This window comes from Theobroma cacao, chromosome 5 (assembly GCF_053813885.1).
Source record: "Theobroma cacao isolate CCN51 chromosome 5, ASM5381388v1, whole genome shotgun sequence".
Taxonomy (NCBI): Eukaryota; Viridiplantae; Streptophyta; class Magnoliopsida; order Malvales; family Malvaceae; genus Theobroma; species Theobroma cacao.
The window spans coordinates 37,284,507-37,295,392 of record NC_142643.1 but is presented as its reverse complement, the minus strand read 5'-3'; the positions used below and the strand labels follow the sequence as shown (position 1 = coordinate 37,295,392).

Here is a 10,886-nt window from a genome sequence, read left to right as displayed (position 1 = left end):
AAGGAGAAAAGACAAGGAATAAAGGGAAGAAGAAAGAGAAGAGGAAAGAGAAGGAAGAGAGTGGGGGGCTCGAGGGAGAGAAATGAAAGAGGAAAAAGAGAAGAAAAAAAAAAGAGGGGGAGAAGCATCTCGGGGAGCAGAAAAAGAAAGAGAAAGAGAAAAAAAAAAGAGAGGGAGCACAACGACTAGGAGAAGAAGGAGAGGGAAGAAAGAAGAGAAAGAAAGAGAATAAGAAAAAGAGAGGGAGCAGCGGCAGAGGAGAAGAAGGAGAAGGAAGAAAGAAGAGAAAGAAAAAGAAGAAGAATGAGAGAATGAGCAGCGGTAGAGGAGAATAAAGAAAAAAAAAGAAAAACCAAATATATGCAAGAACCAATAGCGAAGAAGCGTTCCGCTATTGTGAGGTGAGTGGGTGCTAGATTTTAAAATTATTTCTCTATAATATATTATATATATTGCATTTGATAGTTGACGAAATTGTGGACAGCATGAGTTGATAGAAAGTTTTAGGTTGTTTGGGTTTGTGACAAGGGTTTTATATACGCTTTTCTTTAAAATATATATATAAATATAAATATATAAATATATATATATATATATATCTATATGTTTTAAAATACGGGAAAATAAACCTTTAACTGGTTTTCACTTCAAAAATCGTACCTTACAAGTTTGTGTGATGTTTAGGCCAATGGTCTTTGTATCGATTCATAAAGCTTGATGATAAATTATTTATTTCACTTAGCAAGCTGATTTGGTAAATATACCATGCTTTGAGATAAAATATACATAACATTGATTTATGATTATATTGTTTACAAACTATTATGTTTTGCAAATACTTTAAATTGCAATGATTTTCGATATTTGATTGCAAAGGGGGACCTGAAGCCCTAATTCATATTGGGTGATGTTGGCAGTTCCCATGAGTAGGTAAAAAGGGGGACCTAAAGCCCCGATTCATATTGGGTGACGTGGGCAGTTCTCACAAGTAGGCAAAGGGGAACCTGAAACTCCGATTTATATATGATGGCGTGTGCAGATCCCACGAGTAGGCAAAAAGAGGGACTTGAAGCCCCGATTTATATATAGTGGTGTGGGCAGTTTCCCACGAGTAGGTGATGATGTTTGAGATAGCAAGCCTAAGGGCTATATTAAACTTACCTGAGGATGATGTTCCCTTGTGGATTTTTATTTTACTATGTATGATATTAATACTTGAAAATTTTTATTTATTTAATGGCAAGTGAAATTTATCTATTCATTGGTGATCAATTAATTCATCTTTTTTTATATTTAAGAATTTTCATTTTTTTCACTTGCCATTAAATTTAATGTTGACTGGATGTCGGGGTTGAAAGATTTTTTAGTATCTTAAATACAACTGCTTTCATACATGTTTACTTGAGAATTATTATTTTTAAGAATTGTAAGATATAAAAACAAATCTCTTGGTTTTATGGAATGTATTTTCTATGCTTACTTGGGTTTATAAACATTCCACCTTTATATTTGTTTCCACGTCTCGCCTGTTCACGGGGTCAATAATGATCACTGAGCCTATAAGACTCACACCCCTCTTATTTTTTCTTTTTGCAGATAGATATCAGTCTAACGTGTAACTATCAGTGTATACAGACCACAGCAGAATAGGTAAAAGCATCTCCTAACCTCGCTGTTAATCGCTTCGCTGTTTAGGGTTGTGTCAAAACGAAAATTGTCAAATGTTGAAAATGTTATTAACTTATAAACGTGAATTGTTATTATTATTTTGAATGAAGTAGATAGTAATTTAATTATTAATATTTGCTTACACACATGATTTGATTATATGTATTTAATGAACTAGTAGAAGTCTTAAATGAGGTTTATTCAGAACTTAGCTGAAATTTTTTAGAAGTCTCGAACGCCAATAGCGACCAAAGAGGGATCGTTACAGTTGTTACATGAGATGTTGAAAAAAAACTATTGTTGTTACATGTTGAAAAAATATTGTTGTTACACGACATATTCAAAAACATTTTGTTACACTTTAATGCTTAAAATATTGTTGTTACTTACGAACTAAAACTTCAAATCCTCTCAACTCTTTTCATTTTTTTTTGTTTTCTTGACAATTGGACACCTATTAAAGTATTTCTAACATGTTTTCGTAAATCAAAAAATAAATTTTTTTATTTAAAACACTAATTTTGACTAAAAATAAAAAAATTTTCTTTGAAAACCTAAGTTTGTAAATTTAAAATTTTGAGTTTATTGGTGTCTAGGTACCAAATTGATTCAATTAAAAGTTATTTCATACATTTGTGATTATTTCTACTGTTTTAGTTTTATTCAAAATACTTAAAAATCGAATTTCCCAAATAGCTACCCACCCAAGTACGTCAAAATCATTTCTTGGTGTCTCGAAAGCATAAGAAAGAGAAATTTGAAATAGCAAGAGAGAATCGAAAGCATAGCAAACGAATGCTGAACAGAGAAATCAATAAAATTTGAGAGAGTAGGATGGTGAGAGAGAAATCTGAAACACAAATGGAAAGAAATTGTAATGAATGGTTTAATTTATTTGAAATAGTTTAAAGGATATTTTTATCAAGTCGTGATTAAATATAATTAAAAATAATTAAATTATTTTTATGATTATTTTTAAAATATTTTTATTATGAAATGTCATTTCTCATAATTTTTTTTAAAAAATTTTTGATATAAGATGACAAAATTTTGCATAAATCGAAATGAAAAACAAAAAGTTAATTTCGGAGGAGATTTAGCAAAGATTTTCAAGTTGTCCTGTCGTCGGCAGTCACAGCTGAGTGAAGTACAACAATTAACAAAACTGCTTTGGTACCCACACGAAGGTTAAAGCGAATCATCATCATCCGTCCTTTACACGCGCGGAAAAATGCAATCCACCGACAGTAATTGCCAGTTACCACAATTTAGAGAACTATTAAAGAATATTTAGTCATCTTTAATTTAATTACTAGGAAATCCGCTTGGGTTAATATTTTTTATTATAAAATTATGATGTTTTTATATTTGAATTATTTGAAATCACAATTCTTTAAAGAAAAAAATCTAAATTTTTTTAATAAAAGAGAGTAAAAGAAAAGTTAAAATCTTTTAATCCTCAACAAATCATTTTATTTTCTAATTGTTTCCACTTTTGTTGTTGATTTTTTCTTATTTCAACAAATAGTACATTTAAAGTTTATTAAAAAAAATCTTGTATTATGAAATTGTACATGTTTAAATAAAAATTTTAATTGTGTATTATTACATAAATGAATGAGAGCTCTCTATATATCTATAATATAATTCTAATTAACTAACAGTATTACTAGATAATAATATTATATTATACTTCTAATTATTAGATATTTTGTATACTTTCTAATTAAAAGTATTATAGTATAACTTTAACTAGCTAGATAATAGTATTGTATCATAATTATAGTTACTAAAATTTTTATATAATTTCTAATTAACAATATTGTAGTACACCTTTAACTAATTAGATATAGTATTGTATTATAATTTTAATTACTAAATATTTTTAATAATTATCATAACATGGTTAATTAAAAAAGTTTAACACAAAAATGAAAAAAAATATAAAAAAAATAAAAATTTCAAAAAATAAAATTTTAGGATAAAAACTTAAAGAAATTAAAAAACTATAGTGAAATTCTATTATTAAGAGTTTTATTAAAATTGTTATATTAATTTATTACTATTGATAACGAAACGCGGATTTAGGACGCCGTTGAGGGGTAGCTATTAATTATGACGCAAGCCCCAAATTGTACGGTCACCAAACTAGCTTTTGTAGATTTTTTCTCACTCTCTCTCATTTCTTGCTGCACCCTGCACGCAACACCGAAGCCAAAGAAAAAGCAAAGAAAAGAAAAGAAAATACCACGAAAGGAAAAGCTTTGATCTGATTTTTGAAAACCATAAAGTTAGCAAACAGCAAAAATATCGAGACACCCGATTTTTCCGCTTCCTGGCCCCATCGGCAAAAGAACTTCCAACAAAGGTTTCTGCTGTTTCTCTCATCAATTCTCGTGATTTTTATTTTAATAATCTTTCTCTTTGCAAGTCGTTTTGCATTTAAATGGTATTTTCCCTAGCAATTTTTTGGGTTATTTCAACTGCATTTTTTTCAATTCTTTTCTGTTGACTCTGCTGGCATTTTCATTGTTCAGGCCTGATCTACAAAAAGGAGAGGATAAGAAGACTTTTTGGAGGATTTAAAATTTTGGGTTTCATTTTATTTTTTGTTTGGTTGGATTAGTTTTTTGTTAGGATTTTTTTGGGTGTTTTTTAGGTTTGAGAAAATTATGAGAACTTCATGGGCAGATTCTGTAACAAACTCTGCATCTGAAATTGCAGTTTCAGACAACAATTCCGTACCTCGTCCTACTCGATCCACTTATGTCCCACCCCACCTTCGTAACCGTCCAGCTTCCGACGCACTCATCCTGTCAGGTCCGGCCACTGAAAGGACTGGTTTTAGCGGCACCGCTGGTGGGTCCCAGTGGTCCCGATGGAGCGGCGGCGGTGGGCCTAAGCCCGAATTTGGGCGTCTGGGTCAGGGGTATGCTGGAGCTGGACGAGGCGGCGGCGGCGGCGGCGGTTGGAATAATAGAAGTGGAGGTTGGGATAGGAGAGAAAGGGAAGTAAACCCATTTGGTGATGATGATGTAGTTGATAATACGGAACAGGCTTTTAATGAACAAGAGAATACGGGGATCAATTTCGATGCTTATGAGGATATTCCGGTGGAAACTAGTGGGGAAAATGTACCACCACCTGTAAATACATTTGCTGATATAGATTTAGGGGAAGTGTTGAATCAAAATATTAGGAGGTGCAAGTATGTGAAACCAACTCCAGTTCAACGTCATGCAATCCCTATAGCATTAGGAGGAAGAGATTTGATGGCTTGTGCTCAAACTGGGTCAGGGAAGACAGCTGCCTTTTGCTTTCCAATTATTAGTGGAATTATGCGGGAGCAGTATGTACAGAGACCGCGTGTAGCACGAACTGTTTATCCTCTTGCTCTCATTCTATCTCCAACAAGGGAGCTTTCTGGTCAGGTGAGATTCTTAGAACAGGTAATCTTTTAGAATGGTTTAATCTAATTTTGTTCTGATTATAATACATTTTCAGATACACGAAGAGGCCAAAAAGTTCTCCTATCAAACTGGTGTCAAGGTGGTAGTTGCCTATGGAGGAGCATCAATTAACCAACAGGTTGTTTTTGCATCAAATTAGGTTTTGCATATCATTCTTGCTGTATAGTATTTGATATGTATGGTTCTTGTTGTTAACTGTGTCTAATGCTAGACTATTTTACTTTTCTACATTATATCTATTTTGACTACAATTTTGATTTGTTATATTTTGAGATTAATCACAAAATTGGATTTGGTTTTAGTATATCTTCTACAAAATTTAATTAAAATGCAACTAATAAGTTTAAGAGGTCTACTTATTGAGAAGAGGAGCAGCAGTGCAGATACAATGTTGTTTTTGATGTAATTAGTTCATGGTTTGTTTCAAATGGATTGAAGTTTTCTTTACGTTTTTGTCTAATTACAGTTCCATCCTCGTTGAGCTGGGGTGTAAAGGTGTCTGTTGTGTTTCATAAGGTATTGGATAGATTCTCCCTGGAAGGTGTGGTTAGGTTGAGTGGGTGACAAATATGGTGCTAAGAGGGATATTAACTTCTTTAGATTAAGTATCAAGGAACTTAGTTCATGTGCTGTACCTAATTGTGTTGCCTGACTTTTCACTTTTATGTTCTTATGGAATTTTTCTTTTTTTAAATATCTCCAGTGACTTTTGGCTTACTAGTCTCCTTACAAATTCCAACCTCTCAATATCTGATATTTCTTTGTTTCTTACTTCTATTGTTTACTAATGTTGTATTCTGTACTTAGTTGCGAGAGCTGGAGAGAGGAGTTGATATTCTTGTGGCAACTCCAGGAAGACTGGTTGATTTGCTAGAGAGGGCTAGAGTGTCATTGCAGATGATTAGGTACTTGGCCCTTGATGAGGCAGATCGCATGCTGGATATGGGTTTTGAGCCACAAATCAGAAAGATAGTGGAACAAATGGACATGCCGAATCGAGGTGTGAGACAAACGATGTTGTTCAGTGCTACCTTTCCTAGAGAGATACAGGTTAGTTATAATTTTCAAATATCGTTCCTTTGTTGATTTCCTTTTTCTCTGTTATTTGGGTGTCCAAGCTGTATTTCTTGACATTTCACTCATATTTTGCGCTTAAAATTGCAAAATGTTCAACTTGTGAATTGATTTCATGTTATGTAATCTTGGTGTTGGTTTGAATTCTTTTTGCTACCTCTATATATGTTTTTAAGAAATGGAAATTGTTTTTACTCGGTGGTAAAATTGATTTTGCCCTGGCATTTGCTCAAGCACTAAATGGTTGATTGGGCTTGGTATATTTCACTTTCAAAATTTACTAATCCAAAAGAAGTAAAAATGTATTTTTGCCTTAAAATTTGCTTTAGAATAATTTTTCAAATGCATTTAAGATGATAGCAGAGGTTCTAATAATAATAAAAAAAAGACTATCCAAATTACATCTCATAATTTATTTGTAAATTGGTGGCTGTGCAGAGACTTGCATCTGATTTTCTTTCAAATTACATATTCTTGGCTGTTGGGAGGGTTGGTTCAAGTACAGAGTTGATTGTTCAAAGGGTTGAATTTGTTCATGAGTTGGATAAGAGAAGCCATCTCATGGATCTTCTGCATGCACAGAGGGAAAATGGAATTCATGGCAAGGTAATGTGAGACATCATGTATGGACTTGCTTATTGAAGTTCCTTTGTCCATACATATTTCAATTGAAGTTAATTACTGGTTGTATTTGTTTTGATGAGTATTTACTATTCAGGGTGCTAATTCAGGTATCTAGTCTTATTGAATTGATAGGTTGGAGATGATTAATAGTTGTTGATAGTTGTGTGTCTTTGACTTTGCAGCACGCTTTGACATTAGTTTTTGTGGAGACTAAGAAGGGAGCTGACTCATTGGAACATTGGTTGTGCATGAATGGATTCCCAGCAACGACCATCCACGGTGATAGGACTCAACAGGTGATTGTTAAGAAATAAATTTGCTAAAGAGAAGTGAAACAATACGGTTGTTGTGCTAGGGTGGAATTATATACTTGTTCATTAAGTGTGTTGCTTGATATGACAACTTATCCTATGTTCTTCTTGGCCAATGTTATATTGAAGTCTGATGTATTCTATTGAGCATTACTCTCATTCCAATGACTCTAGAATGCAATCTTGAAGATCAAGATCTCTGTTGGAAGCCAGAGTTACAGAAATGATCTCGATTTTGCATTATTGTATTTGTTTAATATACTAATCCATGTCTTTTAATGACATTATCTTGCGTTCATTCTCTCTTCTACTGAATCACATCTTTAGTGATCCATTCATTGTTCCAAAAGCATTGTGGATAGGTTTTCTAGACAGGGCTAGCTTAGGAGTCTTTAAATAGCTGATGCTAAGCTGGTACAAACGCCTATGCCAATTGCCAGCTAGTTGAGCAACTTGAGCTGAGAGGGAGTTAACAACTATTTAAGCCATCCTTGTTGGGGATGGCTTTTATTTTTGTTCAAGCTGAAATTATATCCTTTTGATTTAAAATACTAGGAGATTAAGCTGTTTTGGGAAAAAGTTAATGCATCCACCATTTAGTAGGACCAGGGGTTTTTTAGTTGAAAGCTGTTCTGAGTTGTGTTGCAGTGTTCATGCCATATGCTTTACATTTACCTTAATTTGGCAGGTCTATGTTTTCACATAAATGCTTTGGGTTTGTATGCAGGAAAGGGAGCTAGCATTGAGATCTTTCAAGAGCGGGAAGACCCCGATTTTAGTAGCAACTGATGTGGCTGCTCGTGGTCTTGATATACCCCATGTAGCTCATGTGGTCAACTTTGATCTTCCCAATGACATTGATGATTATGTCCATCGGATTGGAAGGACAGGGCGTGCTGGTAAAACAGGGTTGGCTACAGCTTTCTTTAATGAGGGCAATCTGTCACTGGCAAGGCCACTAGCTGAGCTAATGCAAGAAGCAAATCAAGAGGTACCTGCATGGCTCACCCGTTATGCATCCCGGGCGCCTTATAGTGGTAACAAAAATCGACGATCTGGAGGAGGGCGTTTTGGCGGGCGTGATTTCAGAAGAGAGGGTTCCTTCAGTAGGAATCTGGATTACTATGGTGGAGGGAATAGTGGGAGTGCATATGGAGTTCCTAGCAATTATGGTGGAGGATATGCTCCGGGCGTGACAAGTGCTTGGGATTAGGTCCCACTTTATATGGATTTATTTTTTGTGTTTCTTTTGAGTATATATATTTTCCATCAGATTTGAAGGATTATTTTGTCTCCTCGTTTACTATTTCCATTTGCATATGGGTTCTAACATAGGACACTAATGAGTTCTGTGGAGGGCTGTAGAATTGATGAGTTATTTTTTGATAAGGAGGCACTCATGTGGTTGGGATGGTGACATAGGAAACTAACCAGTTAGCTGTCTGCGGGTCACCGGGAAGGAGGTTGTGGATGGTGATATAGGAAACTAACCATGTAGGCTTGGGTGCATCTTCGCTTTCACATGCTCCTTTTGGAGGAATATAGCTAGGAGCCTAGGATGCAATGTAGTAGTACGTGTGTGTAGGTACATTTGCAACCCAATTATAACAGGGTAAGGTGATGAAGGAAGAGATAGGCATGTGCATGCCTTTCTGTTAACATGATTCTGCTGATAAAATGATCATTTTTTTTTTCGTCATGTATATCAGAGATTGGGATAGGTGGGAATGAACTCTGACATCTTCAACATGTTTTAATCTCGCCCATTGGTTATGTCTGTCCTATTGATGTGAAGCTCTGAGAGAAGCAAATTTGCCGTTGTTATATTATTATTCAATCCATGTTCCTGATGTTCGATAAGGTATAGCCGCTGGCTGGAAAATAAAAAGAGTGCTTCATACCATTGTATCCTTGATTTATTCTGATATTAACTTGGTTAACAATAAGGATCCCATGGATGCGTACCGTCTGCTGAATTGAACTTGAAAGGCAACTTGGACTTGCATCGTAGATTGATTATTGAAACATCAGTTGAGGAATTTTGTGTTTAACTACATAAATATGAGAATGGCTGCCGTTTGCTTATAGCATAAAAGCTGTAACTAGGAATCAACACTCTACAGGAATTGGCGTATAAATGTTGATATAATAATTGAGAATGATTCTTGTAAAAGGACACTGATGTTTCCTTGTTCCATGGGAAAATGGTCCTGCTTTAGCCACAGTTCAGTAGCGTCAAACAAACTAAGGGACTGAAAATTTATTCGGTTATAAAACATTTTACGGAAAAATACAAGCACCTATTGATCACGTGGTAGCAAAAATATTTTTATATTAAACTTCAATAATATAGGTTCAATGAATATTAATATTTGTTTAAAAATTAAGGAATATTAATATTTAATTTAAAATATTAAAAAACTTAATATTCAACTTTAAAAATTTTTTAACTTAAAATATTAATATTTAAATTATTCAAAATTATTAAAATTAAAAAATATGTTTTAATAAAATCGTTCAATACAATTTAATATTTTTATTTATAATTGAATTAATCTTAATAATAATTATAACAAAAAATATTTCAATGATGGTTATTTAATGAATACACATTTACAAATATAAGGTTTGGATTTTTTACACAAATTAATGAATATTTATATTTTTGTAGTGTTATGGTAAAAAAATGATAAAATGAAAATCTTTTTGAAAATTAAAGCTTAGTTTCATTATGATATGTGATTAAATGTTTGAAAATAATTATTATTGATTTTTTTAATTTTTATTTTCATTTTTAATTTTAATGTGAAAATATTTTTCACAGAATAATTCAAATTATAAAAAATATTTTCGATAATTTATCTAAATAATAACAAATATTAAAATTTTCTATAAAATATTTTTTATAAAAAATTTTCCACCAACAGGTTAATTTTGGATTACCAAACAAATCCTTGTTTACTTAAAAACTTGACTTATAATGTTCAAATTATTGGGTGGAAATTGGAAAACGACGAGGAAGAAGCTTCTTTGACATGGAATTGGAAACTCCACATCAAGCGTGAAGTAGTAAGTAAAATATCTGCATATCGAAAGGTGACTGTAATTGGGGAATTTGCTCAGATGACAGAAATAAGCAGGCTGTTTACTGTAGTCCTGAGCAGGTTTAGCGCAGTTATACTATCAAATCATAACAAATAGAATCTGCATTCCGTTGACAACGACAACGAATTATACAAAGATTGGCATGAAAATTGACAATGCCAAAATCCTACACTAGTATGAACTGGACTTTAATGCTTACTATTGCACAGCATTTCTATGTCGAACGGATCCTATAGATACATAACGACAATGTCTAAGCAAAAAGTTACAGAAGAGACCTGACAACTGAATCAAAAAACCTTCCTCTCTCAGATTGGAAAACTTCAATTGACTACACTCTGACAGTGCTTAGTTCTACGGCTTGAATTCTTGCAACATCGCATTAATGTGGATCTCCATGCAGAATTGTTCATTTCTAACTTCTTTAACATGAAAGCAAAACAAGCATATACGAAACAATTGACCCAATTAATCAAAGAAAAAGGGCCACTGATCCTTAAGAGGACTTAATTTTAAGTCAAGCTAGTGTTGAAACATTTGGAAAATTTTCTAAATCTGAACGTGTCAACTGACATAAGCAGCAAGACAAGTCAAACATGCTATGATAAACTTATATCATCAAAACGTGATACTT

General features: G+C 33.2%; 1 protein-coding gene across 1 annotated transcript; it reads left to right on the top strand.

Moving 5' to 3' along the window:
- Positions 1 to 3,792: 3,792 nt before the first annotated feature.
- Positions 3,793 to 8,433, top strand: LOC18599177 (DEAD-box ATP-dependent RNA helicase 37-like). Its single transcript, XM_007029027.3, has 7 exons — positions 3,793 to 4,036; positions 4,206 to 5,099; positions 5,173 to 5,256; positions 5,946 to 6,188; positions 6,651 to 6,818; positions 7,019 to 7,132; positions 7,875 to 8,433. The coding sequence occupies exons 2-7, from the start codon at positions 4,341 to 4,343 to the stop codon at positions 8,358 to 8,360; spliced, it is 1,854 nt and encodes a 617-aa protein (XP_007029089.3). The 5' UTR covers positions 3,793 to 4,036; positions 4,206 to 4,340; the 3' UTR covers positions 8,361 to 8,433.
- Positions 8,434 to 10,886: the final 2,453 nt, after the last annotated feature.